Below are 21,703 nucleotides of genomic sequence, written 5' to 3'. Positions count from 1 at the left end.
AGAACGATAAAGGAGGTGAACCATAACTTCAAAAAGCATCAACTGCGAATTACTCGAGGTAATCACGCGAGATTGAGCGCAGTTAGAGTCAATCGCCGCCGCGACACAGCCCTCTAGGACATTCTAGCGAATTCTGTCAACAAGTTCAAGGCATCGCAAAAGGTCCAGACTTTTCAAAGTGGTTTTTGAATATATAACCGTGGTTAAACGAGCAAAGATAGACGTTCATTCCTTCCTTGGGAAGATGAAATATTGGGTACAAAGCGTTTTGAGTGCTGGAGAGGTAAAATGTGGCGGGAAAGGAAAAAACAAGAACACTTTGCCGGATTTCCGAGATTCAGCGGCTCATTTTCCTCTCGCGAGGTCGCGAGGTCGGCTGCTTTTCCGACATTCGGGACGAGCACGAATACCACTCCGGATCTGGCGAGGCGATGGCGCCGTATGTCACGCACCTCGCTGGGGAAGGGTTACGCCACCTCTGGTCGTCCCTGCGCTCGCGTCTAAAGGCGTTGCACTCCAGAACCCGAGCGTGGACGCAGGAGTCATCCTCGATGACTGACTCCACATCGCTGGTCTCCACCACCGAGAAAGATGTCGATGGCTCGGGCCACACGCGGGGCAGCACCACCGTACTGGACACGCCGGTACTGATGGTGGCTGGCTGCGACAACGCTTGATCAGCGTCGTTGCTGAAGTGGCATCGGCAGTCGCCAGCACAGTGGCGCGAAGGCACCACCGTCTCTCGAGACGATCCACCTTTGTCCGTCGGAGTCGTGAATGACGAGAAGAAACGGCGCGGTGGCAGGATACCAAGCTTGGTCATGATCACCGACAGTCCGAAGCCGTCGGGAGTTCCGCTGGACTCCGACCTGACGCTGGAGGCATCGTCACCACTCTCGCTGTTACCGTGTCGGCCGAGAAAGAAGTGCGGCAAAGAAGCGTTCTTGCCAGTCACCTTCTTTTCTTTCCTCTTGGCCACTTTCGACTTGCTCCCCGAGAAAGACGCTTCGGCGACGGACGTGGTACCTATTGTCGTCTCTCCCGTAGCCTGGTTGTCGCACTCGCGCGAAGTTGGCGTATAGCGCTGCCGCCTTACGAAAATGGTGCCGCTCACGCGTGTCTTGTCCGTGGACTCCATGAGCGTTGGTGACACCGGGAAGGACGTGCTCGGCGAGATGCGAGGTGTCGGCGATGTCGTTCTGACCGTGAGCGTCTCGTCCGAGGTGGCGCGATCTGTCACCATCGTGTTATTCCGTGACGTGCGCAAGACGCTGCTGATGTTGCTTGACAGAATGTCCTTTATCCTTCGAGGCAGAGGCACTGGTCGCGGTGGGCCGGCAGCTTCTGCTGACAAGTTGGCTTTGGACTTGCGACTCTTGCGCTCCTGCGGAGGAACCGCGTTGTCTCCCACAGCAGTGTCCGGCTCCTTCATAGCTTCACTCCATTGCTCGACGCGTGGTACAGCTCGTGGTGCCATTGCCACTTGCTCGGTTTTGCAGGCGATCACATGCTGTGAAGAAATGTCGGTCGTTACCACCGAGTGGTGAACGTCTGTCTCACCGGTGGTGCCTGCGGCATCCAGGGAACTGTCTGCGGGTGACAGTAGAGCGTAAGCGGGAATATGGTGGCGGCTGTGCGAGTGGCAGAGACTAGAAGACAACGTCGGATCATTGCACGTGGTCCTTTCGCCCTGTCTGCTGGTGACGGTTAGCGTCGGTATGGAAATCGGCATCAAAGCGTCGGTGTCGTAGGTGCCCTCCTCCGTGGCCGCGCAAGCACTGCCGATCACCGACGAGGAGCGCGTGTTGACCGAGTCTAACTCACTCGACCTGAAGGGCGAGTAAAAGCTCCAGTCATCGCCTCGATTGCTGATCTTGTGGGAGGTAGCCGAGGAGACTCTTTTCTGAAGTGGCTCCGAGAAGTGCTTGCGCATCGCGAACGGGCTCCGTTTTCTCAGCGGCTCGGAGCGGACGTTGGCCGCTCGCACGCGGGGCTGTGTGGCCTGCATGGGTTTCTCCGACGTGTCTTTGTTATTTGTGACGGCATCCAGTGCGACTGCGATCTGCAATAAGAGAGCAGCACTAGAGTTAAAACAACCGTGCATGCTGAACATGTTTAACTTCTCTGTGTCTAATGTGTTAAGGAAGGAAGGAGCACGAGAGAGTGGAAAAGCAGGGAGGTGGGGTAAAGCGAGGGAGGTGGAGTACGCATGTACAGAGTCACACACCTCCCTGTCACGATATCGGCATTGGCCTAAAAACGCCTGTACAGGTCGAACATTTGAGCACTGCCTTCGTCGCATTCATGCGCGATGACCTCTCCAGAAGATATTACAAAATGTTTCTGCCGTCTTCAGTCTGTGGTTTATGCAACCCAGAATGATCTCTGGGTGTTAGTTGTGATATATTCCTCATACAAAGTTACATTTCCGATAGTTTGCCTTTAGCACATGCATACCGGTATAACTCAAAATTGGTCTTGCACCCCTGAATACGAGCACACCATACAAGCTTGAGTCGAATGCAATATTTAGATTAGAATATAGTCTGGATGCATGAGTGATGCTGCTAAGTCCAACAAGCCAGGTGTGGCCAAAAACACCGTGCTGGGTCGGATGAGTTTCGACGCTGAAACGACTTACTTATGATAGATGTAACATGGGGGCAAGGAAAGCTGGACACCATCGATATAAAGAGCGTAAAACGTTCAACCACCCATTTCCGCGAGAACGACTTGTAAGTAATGTCATGAACACAAAATTCTCTGCCATTAAAAGATATGGCATACACAAAGATTCCAGTAGCACCTAGGTGCAGTGCCGCCTCAACAAAGTCTACAAAAAGCAACTGCCTGAATGCAAGCCTCAGCTAATAAGAAGGAAGCCATACAGACAGCGGCACTGGTGACGTACTACAATCGCTGCAGCTATGTGAATTAACCGATAAAGACTTCAGCTTTTTGTTGACAAGCTTCACAAACGTATCTATTCGTTGTGTAGCCATCTCAAAGCGGTAATTACGGCAAAGACACTGCTACATGTCCACAAACAACAGCACTCACTCAGCTGACATGTGAAATCATAGACGCCATATTGTGACGTAATGGCGACATCATGATGTCAGCATTTCGACACCTTGTGACGTCGTACGGTGACGTCACTTGTTACGTTTGATGGCTCATTTAGGGCTCTTGCCTTAATAACCAAGCGTGGCTGGCACACAAAAGAAATTATCCTGATAGGTCTAACAAGGGTCATCACATCGAAATTGGTGACACGTATATGACATACTGTACTAGATCGCCTGTAAACTTCTTTTGCCATGCGTCACCGAGTCATCCCTCGGAAAAAGACAGGCTCACCAAAATGGCTCCCGCTCACTCACTTCATTGTCTGGACGGGGTTCTGTACCGTCGTTCTTAGCGTCACCATAAGTCCTCGCTTTCGGCTTGGAAAGATCTTTTCCTTCCAGCTCGACGTTGCACTCGACACCGGCTGGTGAGAGAACTACGGCTTTTCCCGGTGAAGCTTCACCGTGCACCTCGCCTTCTCCGAGCACGGGCGGCTTACGCGTCAGGGGTGTCGGCGACAACAATCGCACGCCGTGAAACACTTCGGCGATGACCTGCAGGAAAAACGATATGCCTCTGAGGTGCGAGAATGGCCATGTGACGCAATGTCTCTCCAAGACTCGCATATGTTTTTCTAAGTAATGTGTCTGTTTTATTGACATTAAAATGAAAAGCGACTTCACCTTTACGAGAAAAAACCAGTTTACAGCACTCAAAACAAAAATATGGCCGCGATATGACGCTCGTTAAGTCGCGCAAGGCAGAAGAAAAAACATTGGCCCTGTATCTGCATGTTACACTGCAAATGTCGTCGAAAAACGGCAGTCTTACGTCGGGAGACGGTGAACAAAAGGTTTACTTGATGTTCTGCGCAAGAAAATCGGTCAGTGGCACTTAGGAGGCACTGCGTCAGAGTACCTCGAGCGTGCTGTGGAGGCAAACGAGCGCATCAAGTAACGTCACACGTCAGATGTGAGCGCCATCTGGCAGTTATCTTAGAAAACGAAGCTGGCGTACTGCGTGCGCGCCCGTCTCGGAGGTGATAAGGTGTAGAACGCAAGGCTACAGTAGGTGCCACCACAGTGTCGTCTTAGCAAAGCGTTGGAAACACTTGCATTTCGTGCAAGCGTTGCTTGGTCAGCGCAACGTGATAAACGATATGGTCCTTAGAATTGCTTATGTATGCCTTGTCTAGTAAAATATATACATAAAAATACTGACGTGCTGTTATGGTGCCTCAGATACGCGCAATAATTGCTTTTTAATTGACAATCGCACAAGTATGAACGCTGAACCTTGAGCGATACTGGTGGGCGCTGCGTATGGGGTCGGTCATTTAGGGTATCGGCTGCTTACTCCGATGCCTTTTAGGATGCCGTTAAGGGTGGACAAACAGACAAATAGACACATAGACAGACCAAATTTTTTGCGTCGAAGGTCCCCAAGAAGGTCTGTCGTCTTTAAGAGACCGGGAACGACGCAGCTGTAATGTTCCCGCAGTTGCTCGCCGGGACGTCTCAGATTTACTCCCGTATTCCAGAACGTCCTTTCACTCAACGCTCCACCTTCACTTGATGGATGAATGGATGTATGTGGCTGTACCCTTTAGATCGGGTGGTGGCTAACGCCACCTAGCCGCAATACTTAGTGAACTAACCACTAGATTTATCTTTTTTTTTCTTTAAATAGTGAAGGTCTGGTACTTTGCAGTGAAGGGTTTAATTTTCACTCGTACCTTGGCTTTAGCCACCAATCAGATAACCTTCTTCAAGTTAATTCGCCCCGCTAAAAGTCTATTTTGCCCTCCCTGTCCCTAAACCCCAGTGCTTTGAAAAACTCGGCGCCATCATCCTGAACTATAGGGTGAAGCCCTTTACAGAACATTATCAAGTGTTCGAATGTTTCCTCCTCCGCTCCACATGCACTGCATACCATGTCTACCCCTTCGTATTTGGCCCGATATGTCTTGGTTCGATATACTCTCGTCCTGGCCTCAAACACTAAAGAACTACCCCGGGTATTATCATAAATCCTTTCCTTTCGTAGAGAAAGCAGGTGAAATCGCCATCTCTAGGTGGAAATTATCACTGCATATCATTATAATTTGCTGCTATTCTTGAGTAGCGCAGCGTTATTTTCATCCGAGCAGCGACGAAGTGCACAGCTCTGTCAAGAGAAGGGTGAAACTCGAGTCGAGGAGCATTTGTGAATACGGGGCCTAAGCAAATTCTTCAAGGGGACCTATATAGCTCCTTACTGGTCAAAATTCGTTCAATCTAGTCCCAGGTTAGAAAGCCAGATACTTAACATCACAAGTTTTGGGTTCATATGTACAATCAATGAGGCTCTAGAAATCCTTTTCAAATACTGTAAAGTCACAGCAGATGTATAGTGGCGTCGGACACAAACCATGTGTCGTTGGAAATGAACAAAAAAGTTCTTATATAAAATCAGTTGTCATTTTCTCTACTGCCAAAGAACCTAGGACGGCAAAGTTGACGGAAAAAATTGTTGTGAAACAATCTTTCACCCGATTAAACTTTTAAAAGCGGAGCATTTCTTAGCGAACTTCGGCGACCTTGAGCATATCTATCTATCTATCCATCTAGCCACCCACGACTTTTAGCTCTCCTGACCAATTCGATAATGTTTTCGACACTAAACTTTGTACGGCATAACATGATTTTATGAAAAACATATGTGGCTAGTCATAACATGAAAATCGTGACATAGTTGTCATGAATGTCATGATTTGCATTTCATTTTCCTGCAGCTCTTGCGGTGGTATCGTTCACATGACATGTTGCAAAACTGGCGTAGTATGACGTGATTGCATGGCAAATACAAGTGGCACACCCTAACATGAAATTCATGACACGCGTGTAATGTAACAACATGACTACATGCCAAGGTCATGATGCGCTCTCGGGTGTTTCGCTAGCGTCACATATACCAAATTTGGTATTACGGTACGTGAATAGATGACGAAGGTATGTGATGGGTGCAAACATGATAATTATGATATGCGTGTCATGTAACAACATGACTACAAGCCACGCTAGTGATGCGCTGGCAGACGTTTCGCCGCTATTAGCTTCGCTTATACCAATTATGGTACTACGGTACGTGAATCGATGACGAAGGTATGATACTGGTGCAAACATAACAAACATGAGATGCGTGGCCTGCAACAACATGACTACATGCTACGCTCATGGTGCATTCGCGGCCGTTTCGTTAGCTTTACATGTACTAAACTCGGTATTACGTGACCCGAATGGACTACACAGGTAAATGACACATACAAACAAGATAATTGTGACATGCGTGCCATGTTACATGACTGCATGCCATACTCACGATGCGCTCTCGGCCGTTTTGCTAGCTTCACACATGCCAAATTTGGTAGTACGTCACGTCAATGGATGAGAAAGGTATGTGACTTGTGCAAACATGATAGTCAAGAGATTTTTGTCATGTGAGAACATGACTACAGGCGCCAATACAGTTTGACGTGGCGCGGTGCGCGTGTTCACCGACGTTCAATTCGACGCGTCACGCCGGCGTTGCGGCGCCAGGTGACAGTCCTGCAATATACTCGCAGACGCGCGCCACACTGCGTCGTTTTGACACATGTGCGTTTCAGCGCGTCCGGCGTCCCTCCGTCACAAAAAGAGGGAGACGCAGTGTTGTCAGGGTAACGAATCGGCACGAAGTGCAGTATGTCGCATTTCGCACCGGTTGCCGTCGGGACACGCCGATGGACGCCAGATGGCGTCAGACTATAGAGTGCTCGCGTTTTGCTAACGTAGCTTCGCTGTGCCCAGCGTGCGCGTGCGTCAGCGCTATATTGGAGTACACTGGGCCCTTCGAGATGCACTCGCGGCCATTTTTCTAGCTCCACATGTACCAAGTTTGGTGTCAAGTGACATCAATGGATGACAAAAATATATGACTGGTGCAAACATGATCATCCTGCCACGCGTGTCATGTAAGAACACTACAACATACCGCGCTCATAGCGTGCTCGTGGTCGTTTCACTAGCTCCACATACACTAAATTTATTATCACGTGATAAGAATAGATGACGAAGGTAAACGACTTATCCAAACAGGATAATCATGACATGGAAGTCATGTACGTCATCATTTACCTCCACCTAGTAATGTTGTGCTGATTTTAAATTGGCATGTCAACCTTTCTCATTTGTGCTACGCATATAATCGATTCCCACCGCACGTGGAATCTGGCATTTTTTTAACTTAATGTCCATTTGAAGCGAAGCTTTTCTTGTACTGCCTCTTTGCTAAAAGTTCATCCGGAGTGTTCCTTCTGGAATGGATAAGCTTAATGAAAGAATTTACTTGCAGCCCATTGTGGTCACCCTGAACGCACACCTTTGGGCAAACTTTGGCATCATTGCTTAGGTATGGCTTTTTCAGAACAAAACGTTATTTGTGAACAATGCGCTAATCAAACTGACAGCCATCATGAAATGGGTTTTGTCCATACTGGCAAGATGCCATCCAGATAACCAACCAAATATTATCCATAAATAGATCCCCCCCAAAAAATCAAGTGCGACATTTGCGAAGGAGCTCGCAAGAACCGCTGTTGAATAATTTTTTTCTTTGTTGACAACCTTTTCAATTCATAACGTATGGAATCGTTTTTTTTTTGTACGGCGTGGGATACCTGATGAAAGAAGAAGGACACACGGACAGCGCTGTACAACTCCATACGTTACGACTACCTTCCATTCTAATGTCTGCAGATTTTCATTGACCAAAAATTTACTCAAATACAAAATTATGGTAACAGAATAATCATCATTAACTCGCACAGCGAGAGCTCATGTTAACTTTTTAACAAAGTCTCTCGTGTAATCTACACTAAGTTCATTGAACATTTTCCAGTGCGTAAAAGCTCCGCCGCGTTGGTCTAGTCACAAAGGTACTCGGCTGCTGACAAGCAGGTCACGGGATCGAATCCCGGCTTCGGCGGCTGCAATTTCGATGGAGTTGGAAATGCTGTTGGCCCGTGTGCTCAGATTTGGTTGCATGTTAAAGAACCCCAGGTGCTCGAAATTTCCGGAGCCCTCTACTACGGTGTCTTCTATAATCACACGGTTGCTTTGGGACGTTAAACCCCACATATCAATCAATCAATGCATAAAAAAACGTTACTCGACAAACGTGCATAGTTCCTCCTCCAACGTGTGTTTGTTGCCGGCGCTTCCTCAAAGTCTTTGACAGACGCGATATTACTTATTGTAAGGAGCCGAGCAATAACTATTAGCTGAAAATCAAAATCGCGAAAAGTGACTGCGAAGTTCAGTCAAAAAAGAAGCCACGATCTATTTATTCAAGGTGCAACTGGCTACAATGGTTTTGCCGCAGCTTTTTTTTTCGACACGCAATCATATCATGATGGTTGACAGTTAGCCAAGTTGCTTTAAGGTCAGAAGTGTTGAATAGCGAAAACATGACAACGACTGAGGCGACGACGACACGTACTGCGCTCTGTCTGTCGTTGTCTCTTCTTTTAGACGCTGTCCCGTTTGCGGAATACATTTTCGGGCGATTTAGTTTCTCGACGACGCTTCGTCTGCAGCATGTACAACTCACCTGCAGCTGACTCGCGGTGGTCCTCCTGAAGCGAATGGATCTCTTCAGTGGCACAGGACGACACACGGAAGGCGCCGCCGGAGCCACAAGACGACGTGAAGCGGTTCGCTCCTTGTGCAGCTGCGCCAGCGACGGACGATGACGTTGGACCAATTGCTCTGCTGCCACGGTGGCCATCGTCGAGGACAACAGCCTGTCTTCAAACTTGGCTTTGTCATCGTGGCTGCTCTTGGACTGAATCTCCGCGGGTGTTTCGAAGTCACTCGACCGACACGCGTAGCCTTCACCGCTGGGTGAACACTACGGAGAGAAAATGACGCTCTTTCAAAGTGTTGGGAATCGTGCTTTATGGTTAACGAAAAAAATTGAAAGTGTGCCAAGATGAACAAGTACAAGGAAGAACAGGTTTGTTCTTCCTTGACGTCACTCTATTACGCCGTATCTGTCTACTATAATTGCTCCTCTCAAACCTCCTCGTATCTCTCCTAATGTATTGGCTGCTGCTGGTGGTTTTCGCGAACTACACGGAGCAGATAACTCGCACAAAGGACCTACCAGAGGGAAACGGCACGCATAATGTATACACGCATTGAGCCCTAATCATTATGGGGCTCAACCGCTGATCGCGGGATCTAATCTCAACTACAGCAGCCGCATTTCAATAAAGGAAGAACGCTAGCGACTTTGGTGCATGCCAAAGAAACCCACGCGGTTGAAATTTCCGGATTCTATATACTACGGCGTTTCTCTTAACCGGGTCTTGCTTTGCGACCTAAAACTCCAACATTTACCAATAATGTTACACTCCAAACACTGATTTTGATTTCGGTTTGTTCTTCCGTGGGTGGCCAATTTCTTAACTGCGTGTTGTCAACGTATACTGTAATAATTCTGCGTTCACAATACGAACACGGATCACGGTGCTGTGGAAGCACGGTAAACTTCAGTCAGCAGACACTGTGAACCTCCGTCAGTTTCGTGGATGCTAAGTCAGGTGCTTACATCAGTGGAGTATTCTTTGGATTCCCTGAGAGGCGTCAACGAGGACGTTGCCTTAAGCGCTGGCTGAGCAATCAGTGCGGACGGCAGGCTCGGTGGTGGCCATGCTCTGAACTCAGCAAGAGCCCCTGCCGTCTCCACGGCTGATCTAGTCCCCCCGAGCCCAGCTCCCGTTGCCACGGTGGGAAGCGCTGTGACTGAGGTGACGGCTGCTTTCAGCCCCCACGGACCCGCTGCGAGCCCGTGTTTGAAAGGCGCCACGAAGCCGTAGTCTCGGTGCAGGGTCCGCTCGCGTCGGTGGTGGTCGTTGCCAAGCTGAGTTATCTGTACACAGACACACTACAAGTCACTTCAATCATTCATACGAAATATTGCTAAACTTTAGGTACGAGTGTAACTTGTTTGTTTACGTGTGATGAGCCTCTGTTGCTTTTATGTATGCTTATTAGGCCAAAAGACAGGCTTTCGAAAAAAAACGCATGACTTCCTTCGAGTAACTTACTGGTAGTGACGTAAGCTGCACAGGCGCAATCTAAATTCCCATATAAGGACAGCCAAGTAAAGGGCAGTAAAAAAATTACACGAGTGAAATGTTAAAAGACTGTTTCATGATGAAGTATATTCTTGAAATCGACAGAGTACAGGCAAAAGGGCACAAATCTCAATTCCGGAAGAGGCAGCGGTGGTCTCACCTTTAACCTGTTGAGAAACTCGGCGAGGTGTTCGATATCAGTGGAGGATGACGTGCACTCATCTGATTGCCCTGACTTGCGGCAGTCCTTGAGGGTCTCTGCCGGGGGCTTCAATACAACCGCTTCGAGTTGAGTGTCGCTGCTTGCAGCAGCAGGCACCTCAATTTCCGCGGGTTCCTTCGGTGCATCGTCTACAAGGATGGCGAGACACGAAGCCAGTGAGTAGCAGCGACACAGCAATTTGGCCAATAGTTGGAGTCCTTTCATGTTTAAAAAGTTGGGGGAAACAAACTCGGGGATGAAGCGAAGAATACGCAGAGGACAGGTGCTTTCCAGCAACTGATTTTGGCTCAACTTCCTTTTAATCCCTAAAAGGTTTCTGGGCAAGAGGGCGGGGTCTTCAGTCCAAGGATCCACCGGCCCTTGCGTCTGGCTGGGTGTGGTCCAGCGAAGCAAGCTGACTTTCACACTTCTTGCTAGCAAGTCAGGCCTCAAGACTTTTTATCCAAACAGAACTGAGCAGAAGACTTCTGGCACCACACCCCCGCACACCACGAAAACACGTGAAACTACAATAACAAAGACGCACAGAGTTTGTCAACTGTGCCTCGCCGTGGTGGTCTAGTGGTTAAGGTACTCGGCTGCTGCCCCGCAGGTCGCGGGTTCGAATCGCGGCTGCAGCGGCTGCATTTCCGGTGGAGGCGGAAATGTTGTAGGCCCGTGTGCTCAGATTTGGTGCACGTTAAAGAACCCCAGGTGGTCCAAATTTCTGGAGCCCTTCATTACGGCGTGTCTTATAATCATATGATGGTTTTGGGACGTTAAACCCCACATATCAATCAGAGTTTGTCAACTGAAGGGTAATTGCTGCTGAAGAAAGCGCCTATCTGTGTGTATTATCTGCTTTGTTCCCGTTTCTTTTTTACGCTTCTCAAGCATGGACACGGAAATACAATATTTGTAGCATGCCACGTCCCATTTTACGCTTCTTAAGCATGGACACGGAAATACAATATTTGTAGCATGCCACGTCCAATTATGCCCGATAAAAGTTTGAACACCAAAGCGTGATAGAGCTCGTTTCTCAGAAGTCATGGTTTTGGCGTCTTTGCTAGCAATAAAAAATTGAGCTTTGTTCGTGAGTGAAACTCCGTGTTAAATAGAAACAAAGAATTGATAAAATTTGTTTCGCGTGGTAGTCAAACCCACAACTTTTGCGAGGCACGCATGTGTTCTAGAGACCCATGCTCAGTCTTGGTACTTTACCGGGAAAAACAAACCCAGTACGAATGTCCTGGCGAGTGAAGAGTATTCTTAAAACCTGTATTATTACGAGGCAGTAGCGCACAATTACCCCAGGCCTCAAAACATGCGAATCGCTTAACGAGTGGTTGGATTAAAGGGCAACTAATTTGAAAGCGCTTAGGCATAATTAATTATCATTACGAGCAGCGCAATCAACGAAGTGTGCAGCTGCGCAGATGCGCGTGTTGGCTTTCGCACGTGCAGCACGTAATTCGCATTATGGCCTTAGGCAATTCGCAATGGCCCTAAGCATTATGGCCTAGGACCATTCGCTACTGTACTTTCAGTAAGTATTCTAGATTTGTATGAAATGGGAATTTTACGCTCATCGACGTTCCTTTCCTTGAATGATGGTTGACATGTTCACCAGGAATTGATTAGGATGACAATAAGAATGGGGCCCAATTTCTCTATCGCGTTCTACTATTGCGGGCAAAGCTCAAACACTTTCCAAGTTTTGAACACTGGATGCGTGCTCGAACAAGGTGTCTAGAGTAAGCATAGTATCAACTCACTTAATCGCAGTTCAACTATGTTCAAAGCGCGGTAGTTTTCACTTTTGTCCGTTAAGTCGAAAGGCTTTTCAAATTAGTTTTAAGTTATCTTTAGCTCAACATGAGACTACCAGGCGACAACAACGAGGCGTATTTAGGAATGCGCAAGTAAATATGAGAGGTTGAATAACACTGGCCATAAAGTGGCTTTCAGCATTCCGCACCAACGTAGTGTTCGAGCTGTTTAGACTCTGACTCGGTATAGATTACTAGCTACCCCCGCCAGCCCAGTGGCTTCCTAGCCTGGGGAATTTCTCGTGGTACGTTGTCGCTTACAAACCTCTGGGTGCCTCTTTCACAGCAGCCGACAGAATCTGCTCCTCAACGGAAGATGACGATAGTGTCGCTGATTTGACCACTTTTTGTTCGGAAGATGAAACAGGCTGCACAGCGACAACACACGTTGCCTCCATCTCCTCATTGGCCGCACCGGCTGGGACGTCCTTCGCGTCCTCGTCGTCGCATGGTTCCGTGACACCACTGGGCGCTAAGGTGGCGCCATCGGTCGAGAAATCTCCGTGCATGATGGACGCCATGAAATCTGACACGAGGCTGGAATCATGCTGTTCCTGCGAAACGGCGTCAGTGGTAGCTTCGTTGTCTCCCGAACTCTGAAGCAGGGCTTCCGCGAACAGGCCACCGCTGATGTCAGGTTTGGGCAGCACTTCGAAGCTGGGCGAATATGACGACAGGAACGAGAGCGGGATTGATTCTGACTCGGCCAGGGAGCCCTCTTCTGGTCCCACGAAGGGGGTGCCCAGGCCGAGGCGGTTACGCTCACCCCGCGACAACTGGCCACGACGGTGCTCTACCCTGCAGCGCGAATAAGCGAGGCAGCGAATTTGTGAGCGAGACATGCCCTTATTCGCTTAGCACACTTTGGCCCTATCAGACTAGAGCATGTGTAAGCTCGAAAGACTAGAAACTAAGATATTTTGTATTTGTTGTATCATACAATACAAATGATCATAAGACTGCTTGGACCCGTAGCCAATGGCTAGTCCTGGGTCCAAGCAGATACTGAAGTATATCCCAAAATTTTACCGTACGGTGCCCCTAGAACTGCAAAATGCAATGCCTTCAGTTCGGAGAACTCGAAAACTAATCGTTTTTTAGCACAAGATACTAATTAATGAAAAAACGATACAAATGTGCCATGCACATCCCCTGTAGTGAAAAACTTTGAGCTAAGATGAAATTGTGAACTATCAATTAGTTCAATGATACACATTGCTATGTGAATCAAAATGAGGAACAAGTTCGGGGGAAGATTGGAAATGCAAGTGAAGAAAAAAAATGGCAGATCCCACGTAAAGTGGGAATTGATTATATGCGAAGCACGAATGAGAAATGTTGATATGTCCTGTTAAAATCAGCAGAACGTCATGAGGTGGAGGTAAACGATGCCGTACATGACTTCCGTGTCATGATTATCATGTTTGGATGTGTCGTTTCCCTTCGTCATCTATTCACGTCAGGTGATACCAAATTGAGTACATGTGGAGATAGAGAAACGTCTGTGAGCACGCTATGAGCATGGTATGTTGTCATGTTCTTACATGACACGCGTGTCAGAATTATCCTGCATTGCACCAGTCATATATTTCGTCATCCTTTTACGTCACGTAACACAAAATTGGGTATATGTGGAGCTAGCAAAACGGCCATGAGCACATCATGAAGGGCCCAATATACTCCAATGCAGCGTTGACGCGCACGCACGCTGGGCATAGCGACGCTACTTTAGCAAAACCAATTTTTCCGTCATTGTTTTCAAGCAAGTACTGCAATGGCTACGGAAACCAGCTTTGAAAGCATACCACATCAGTCCATGCTGTGAATCCCATGTTTGCTCTTACAGTCCTTTACTGTAATAGTTTTTCTTTTCATTTCTGTGATCAATATCAGATTGCAATGATCTACCAAGTTCCTCAATCAAGCACCCCCTGTTCGTCATTGTCTAGAAAAGTGTTTATCAATATGTGATACTAATACGTTTTTGGTGACTAACACTAAATTTATATTATTATTTATATCTGTTCAACTTGTAATCTTACCTATGACTGCTTCAATGTGATGCTGCTCGCGTATGCAAATGTTAGTAAGCTTTTTCTGTGAGTGTTTAATTTTTTGATGCGCTTGTTCATGTTAGCTTTGATATACATGTGTGCCTCTCCTGCTCAAGGAAGGCAAACTCAGTCAACATCACCGAGACTCAGCCACAGTATGATGAAATTAATAAACAAAAAAATTACAACACCTCTTCCTCTACGCACTTTTTGTTCTGAACCGGTTGGGTGAGATTATCTCGCAAATGTGGCTGCGTGGCAAAACTTTGTGACAGGGTTCCAATCGCTCTTCTCACTAAAAGCCCAGTCAATAATTAAGTTCACAGTGGTCGACTCGAGAAAGCGCTTCAAAATTTGGAAAAGCCACAGGCCTTAGAACAAACAACGCTAAGTTTTCTCGTGCTTGACTTCGCAATTTGTACAGATTTACTGTGTATAAAGAAGTATACCTGTTGTCATTCTCGTCGTTTTCGAGTGCCGTGATGGTCTGAGCTTGTTTACTGCAAGCAGGCTCCGATTTCCGAGACCACTGTTGTCCGCTGGAAAGCCTGTCTGCTGCGCTGTCGAGAAGCAACTCGTTCTGCCACAACCCACGTGTCTCCGCTTTTAACGAGCTGATCTTCATACTGTGGTTGTGCTCCGCGACGATCGGGCTACGCTTGGCCGTTAACGGTCTGGCTGTCTTCGCTTCGTCCAACTGAGAGTTGACGGCCCCAGACACTGACGATGCATCGTCCAAGAATGTGACGTTCTTGCTCTGGCGAAAGGAGGAGAACAGCTTTTTTCCCGACAGATCATCATCTTCTCCACCCTCTTTTGTGACATGGCACTTGCCCCCACTATTCCCTGCTAAACTACCTCGTCGATCCCGTTCGGACGACGTTCCCCATTCGATAGGCAGTGAAGAACATTCGCCCTCTGGACATATGTTTCTATTTCGGAACGGAAACACCTCGGGCTGCTCCGTGTCGGTCACCGTAAACGGCAGGGACGTCTTCTGAGGCAACCGCGACGACGTCGACGGCGAGGCGGGTGTGTAGTCTCTGAAAACACGCATGACAATGTTGTCCTCAACAGAACTGTCGGCGCTTGACGAGAAAATCTTGTTCTTGAGCCGCGCTCTCGACATCTTCGACAGCAGCGGCTGCGCCATAGAACGTGTGGCCGCATTTTCCAGCATCTGGGACGACTTTGCGAAGGGTACCGGAGGCGTCAAGCTCGACGTCCTCATCGCCGTAGTCGTGCTCGTGGGTCCCGGAGAAAAGGCGTCCGGTCGCGACGGGTCTGGTGGCACTCGAAACAGGCGCGTTATAGGGAACGACGGGGACGGCGCACTCGTCCTGTTGTTCGACACCGTTGAGCTCGGCTTCTTTGACCGCAATGATTTCAGAGGTCCACTACGCAACGAAATGGAAGTGGTCTGCACTCTGCTTCGCGCGGAATACGAAGAGACCATGTGCTTCTGATCTGGTCGTCGAGAAGTTACACTAGTGGTGGTTTTCTTGTCGCTAAAAGAGAGCCTGCACCAAAAAAATGCAATATAAGTTTTTTTTTCAGTCGACCTAACTATTCCATACTTTCTTGTTTTGTGTAAGTATACTACTCATGCATCTGACTGTTGCGTTCTTCATTTCAGCGACAAAACTTCAAGAATAAAGGAGTCAAAAGAGCGTCATGGAACACTGCCTCTGTCTGGATGTCCAGATGACCTATTTTAGAATGTAAATGCAAAAAATGTGAGCTTCATTTTCTTCAAGAGTGCCTTGACTTTCTTGAAGCCCGTTTCAATTGGCTTCTGCGTTCAAGACATCGCCATTTATACATACATATCACGCGACTGGCCTTTGGCACCGTTCGCATAGGTTGTGTGCCAGGGCGCCGTGTCTCGCCGACTCCTCCTCCTTTCTCTGTCTCCCTTGCCTCTTAGTGTACATTACGTGTCCTGTAGTTTTGTCATGTTCTAGAAAGCATGCGCATCTTCGGTGGCGGTTTGACAGCGTATTGTGCGCGAAGGATCCGCGCTCGAAGTGGCGCTTGGGGGGTCCATATCTGCTTCAGACATGCATTATGATGCCATTGTCAAAAACGCGTGAAATCCGCGTGGCATAATCCAAGGCACTCAGCATTACATCCCAAGAAAGAAATCGAACCGATGTGTTGTTCTTCGCGAGTATCACTAATTCAAGTGAATCAGTTTTCAACTAAATAACGAATTATTTTTCTACCAGCAAGCTTCAGTACTTGAATAAAAACAATCGACTGTTAGACCCGAAATGCATGCACAGTTAGTTGTTGTTGTTGTTGTTGTTGTTGCTGTTGCTGCTGCTGTTGTTGTTGTTGTTGTTGTTGTTGTTGTTGTTGTTGTTGTTGTTGTTGTTGTTGTTGTTTCTAACGGGGAAAAAATACTTTTTCGCGTTGGTCCGGGACCACGGCACGTCAAACGATCGTAAAACATGGTAATGTCTCCGGCACAGTGATATTGTGAAGCAATACGGAGCTCAATGAAATTAAACGACTGCTAGTCATTCACTTAGAAAGCCTGCAGGAATGTGCATGCCGAGTTTTAAGAAATTAAGAAATGGGCGGCGTGTGACACCCCTTTGAAGTTCACGTCCACCCATGTGCGCTTAAAGGGATATTCATAGAGCTGCGGACACGGACAGTGTGCGTCTGTTAAAGGCGAGTGTACTGCTTTTGTATGTTTTATACAAATTTCGCTCTGCGCCTGCAGCAACTCTCTGGAAGCAGGTCACCAAGCATTTGCAATGACAAGTTGTGTCTGTGGGTATGTTTCGGTTTTCCAACAAAAACTGTGTACTGTTGCATTTTGTTACGACCACCACCGTGCAGTCTTTTTCCCTATTTATCTGTTTGCTGTTTCCGTAGTTTGCTTGCATCCGACCGATGACGTTCGTATAGAGAAAAAATGACTTTCAGCGTTGTAAAAGAATCTGGCGAGTGTGCATAACTGTGGTTGCTATGAACGGTAATTCCAGCATACGACAATGTGACATGACCGATCTAATTGTAGACGGCGTCTGCGCGCTGGGTGTCGTCCGTACGTCGTACTCGTCTGTGTTTATCCGAGTCTTTAGAGGATAGGTTACGTGCGAAAGACATGCTGCGCTCATAGCGAGCCCCCCCCATTGCCGGAGCAGGCGCTTGGGTGTCGGAATATGCCGGCGTAAAGCAGCGCTCACCCGCGAAATAAACTTTGACGCGATTTCTCTGAGTAGAGGTGCTTTCATTCGAACGTAGCCAGCGCATATTACAAAACGAGGTTCTCACCTTCTTTTACGCGAAAATTTCTTTTCGTTGAGAAATTACTCAAAGTGTAATGGTCGTGCCATATACGTTTGTAAAATAACGGTGCGTTGTACCGAGTGCGGTTTTAAATCCAAATAATCAGTCTGCGTGTGTTGGTTATTGCCGGAATCCGGAATCGTTTCTCCCGCCTCTTTACTCCGGCTGACAGCTCCACTCCGACAAACGGAGGGGCCGTCTCGCCACTCGTAACGGGAGAGTCATCTGCGCTGTTTCGACGAGTAGCAAGGTTCTACACTCCCTTTGTTTGAACAAGGCGACCGAGAAGAAGAGGTAAGTCTCGCAAAGTGAAAAAAAAAACCACCGAGGCCTTCCTCACCTTCGGAATAGAAGTGCACCTCCAATTCCAACGATCACAATGAATAAAAGCGTGGTCGGCGTCACAGCAGTAATCAGTTTGGCCAAGTTTGGTTTTGCTGCAGAGATGTAAAAAGATGCAGCAATGAAACGCTCACCTCATGGCGAAATATGAAGCGCACGATTTGAAACTGTTCTTATGTGTATCAAAAAGGAGCGACATTATCAAGAAAACATCTGCTACTCATTTGGAATGTAAACTAATTAGAAAAAATGTCTTCACGTTCACTTTGCACTCAAAAACATATCTAGCGTACGAAGTGGGTCTACATGGAGCACAATTAAAAAATAATGGACCTTTGCAGATAGCTGGCCACTAGACAGCAAGCTACTACGAAAACTTCTATTTAAGAACGTGCGCACTGATGTCTTTATTAGTCCTAGTAGTTCTTTTAAAGTGGCCCTAAAAGAAGCGTTGTGGTAGTCATTAAACGTACGGTATTAACGAACAGTGCACAGATTAAGCGTTTTAGAACCAAAACATGTTATATCAAACGTTTAGCCCAGGATGCACGTGTGGTGCTACTACTGCTTCATTCTGGTTCTCGAAGGCAAGAGTCAGGAGACACGCCCTGCAACAATTCTATCACATCCGCCACCTTTGATTATACCCTGTGGTACACGAACGCGACACGAAAATTTTCTACTTATCTTACGCCCCTGTAGGGGAATATCCTACTAGAATTATTGGATTATTCATAAGTAGTGTAAGATGCATGCTGTCACGCTCCCTTCTAAATACACTTCAGGAGCTCAGCTTGTCATCCAACCATAGACCTCATGTGGCGTAGCCAAGCTCACAATAAAGCGCTCAACACTGGTTTAATACATGACTAGCAATGAGGTAAGGTGTGATGCCGATGCACCTTACCACATATCATATTACCGATGGTCGACACTCCGATATGTGGAAGGCAGGTACCCTGAGACTTTCGTTTCCTAGTCACACGTTAGTCCAATAAAAGAACGCCGTTTTTAATTATCCCGAGTGCCATTTTCTTCCTTGTCATGACCACAAAGCGTGAAGGAACGTTTTCTTTTCCAAACTCAGTGCACACTCTATTTAATACACCGCTGCTCTGCAGCAGAAGGCAGTTCTGTAAACTATGAAAGACTGAAGAGAGAAATAAGGCGAAGATTTAGGCTTATACAAGTTGTAACTGAGTGACCGCAATCTTAGTGTGGTCGAGGTCGTCTCACCGATGTCTTTCGTGGCTCAGCCTACAAGATGATTGGCGCTTGCTACCCACATGAAACCTCTATTAACTTCTAAAAGTGAAGCTTAGATAATCTTGCAGGCGCGATCCCTATATCCACTATCTCGAATCTTCCATATGATCCCCTATGTATGATCCCCGACACGAAAAGCGTGAATTATGTCTCACATGCGACATATATATGTGATACTTCTAAGCTATAAAGACAACCACAACCTCTCTGAATCCATGAAAGCCCATGTCGAAACTAAATGGGTTTAAAAGGCGACACTGCTTCACGCTATGCGTTCGCTTAACCTTGGCGGACAAATAACTCTGCGAAATGCAAAGGACATTACTTCCCTCGGAAACACAAACACCTACCGGGAACTCGTTTTTACTTGAACTCGTTCGTAACATTCGTTTCCAGCGCAAATACGCGCATAAGGTTTAAGCAAATGTATAGGTGAAGTAGTACACTCACGGTCCAGACATTCCGTTTTTCCTCGCAGCTCAAAAGGCAGTGGACAGTAGCAGAGAGAGTCGATGCAGCGCATGTTGGCGCTCCGGTGGCTGCACTCCTCGTTGTACTGGCACGACTCGTACAAGGCCTTGGCTGCGCTCACAGAGTGCATAAAAGAAAAAGCGGCAAATATATCCACAAGACAGCAGATCCACAGAAGACGGACGTTCAGGGGAATGCGGATGAGGAAACGTGCAACGGGGTATGTCGCTGGAGCCGAGGCTTCGACACGTGGTTTTGTCGCTGGTCTTGATGTCTTGACGAGGACGAGATCACATGTCGGAACGCTCACCCTAACGACATTCCCAAACAATTTTAACCCTGAGGCAGGGCTGCCCCACCACGGCGGACTAGTGGCTAACGTATTCGGCTGCTGACCCGCCGGTCGCGCTATTGAATCCCGGCTGCGGCGGCGGCATTTTTGATGAAGGTGAAAACGCTGTAGGCCCACGTGCTCAGATTTGGGTGCACGTTAAAGAACACCAGGTGGTCGAAAATTCCGGAGCCCTCCACTACGGCGTATCTCACAACCATACGTTTGTTTTGGACGTTAAGCCTCACATATCAAATCAATTGAGTGTCAAGATGTAAAAGTTTTAGTTCGTTCTCGCCCTATGATGTATATATATATATATATATATAGATAGATAGATAGATAGATAGATAGATAGATAGATAGATAGATAGATAGATAGATAGGTAGATATATAGATAGATAGATAGATAGATAGATAGATAGATAGATAGATAGATAGATAGATAGATAGATAGATAGATAGATATACGGCGGGCACAAGCCGAGATTGTACATATAATTGTCATCGCAATAGTAACAAGTGGTGTTTAACATTCCAAAGCCACGATATGATTGTGAGAAACGCTGTAGTGGAAGGCACTGGGAATTTTGAGCATGTAGTGCTTTCGAACGGTGGTTTGCAAGAGTGTTCCAATATTTTACAATGCCACCCGTTCTGTTTGAAGTAGGCGGTGTCTCAAGAAAGTGCATTAAACTACACGTTTTGCAGTGCGACGCTGCAATTTCCCAAATTGTTCCACAAGGCGTCCTCCCATGACTTATTTGAAAATATGCGGAAACGAAGCCTATCTCACGAACCAAGCTAATTATCAAAAAGGACTTCCGGTTTTCAAAAAGTGTTTTATTTTTTTTTTATTTGAAGTTTAACGTCCCAAAACCACCATATGTTTATGACAGACGCCGTAGTGGAGGGCTCCGGAAATTTTGACCACCTGGGGTTCTTCAACGTTCTTCGTGCCATTTTTGCGCGGTTTCACCCTGAGTATCATGTACCAAAAGACCCTTCAAGACGTCCTTTTGCACTTGTGTTGGCAGCAACGGTCAATTTTCGCGTTTCATGAAACATCTAAGGCTTTAGCCTTAACTTACTATTGCCTAGACAGGGAGCTGAGGGTAGTGATTTAACGACTCAGATAGGAGTTTTCTGAAAGACTGAAGTCCGCTTACAAGCGTCACGTCACAGAGTGCAAACAAATCTCGTCGTGCACAAGTACAAATCATCCAACGGACTGGCTGTGCAATTGGACGCAACAATTCGTTACGCTTGAACGCGGTATACGATTCATCGTATGAATCTGTCTCAAACGCTATGAATATCAGTAGAGAAAGAAACAAGTGCACTCGAGGCCGCTTAGACACGCACGCAAATATTCTAGACAGGCCCCACCTGCAATACAGATGTCGATTCCTTCTACTTGCACTTTGACCGGGGAGCTAGGCGCGCACGCGCACACCCACTCTGTGCATGACAGTCCACGCCCAGGCAAGCAGTCGGCGTCTCGCGCGCACGGAAAACCCAGGCCCCTGCGGTCGTCTGGATCTGTGGTCATGGTATAACAATTACAAGCTAAGATAACGTTTGGAGCTGCCTCCAATAGCTGCCTTCATTGAAAGCATAAAGATTTGCAGATCCCACTGTACTCTGGCCGTGGTATAAAAATTACAAACTAA

General features: G+C 47.3%; 1 protein-coding gene across 1 annotated transcript in view; it reads right to left on the bottom strand.

Annotated features, from left to right (window-relative positions):
- Positions 1-337: 337 nt before the first annotated feature.
- LOC142792830 (uncharacterized) overlaps positions 338-21,703 on the bottom strand; it is a 55,693-nt gene continuing 34,327 nt past the window's right edge. The window contains exons 2-10 of the mRNA XM_075885685.1: positions 19,678-19,809; positions 17,960-18,056; positions 14,766-15,713; positions 12,528-13,060; positions 10,389-10,579; positions 9,700-10,020; positions 8,698-8,997; positions 3,384-3,623; positions 338-2,062 (exon numbers count right to left, since the gene is read on the bottom strand). Of these exons, the coding sequence (XP_075741800.1) occupies positions 338-2,062; positions 3,384-3,623; positions 8,698-8,997; positions 9,700-10,020; positions 10,389-10,579; positions 12,528-13,060; positions 14,766-15,713; positions 17,960-18,056; positions 19,678-19,809 (4,487 nt within the window). The remainder of the gene's footprint in view (positions 2,063-3,383; positions 3,624-8,697; positions 8,998-9,699; positions 10,021-10,388; positions 10,580-12,527; positions 13,061-14,765; positions 15,714-17,959; positions 18,057-19,677; positions 19,810-21,703) is intronic.

The sequence above is a fragment of the Rhipicephalus microplus genome, chromosome 2 (assembly GCF_043290135.1).
Source record: "Rhipicephalus microplus isolate Deutch F79 chromosome 2, USDA_Rmic, whole genome shotgun sequence".
Taxonomy (NCBI): domain Eukaryota; kingdom Metazoa; phylum Arthropoda; class Arachnida; order Ixodida; family Ixodidae; genus Rhipicephalus; species Rhipicephalus microplus.
The sequence above is the reverse complement of the archived record's forward strand: the minus strand, read 5'-3'. Positions and strand labels throughout refer to the sequence as shown.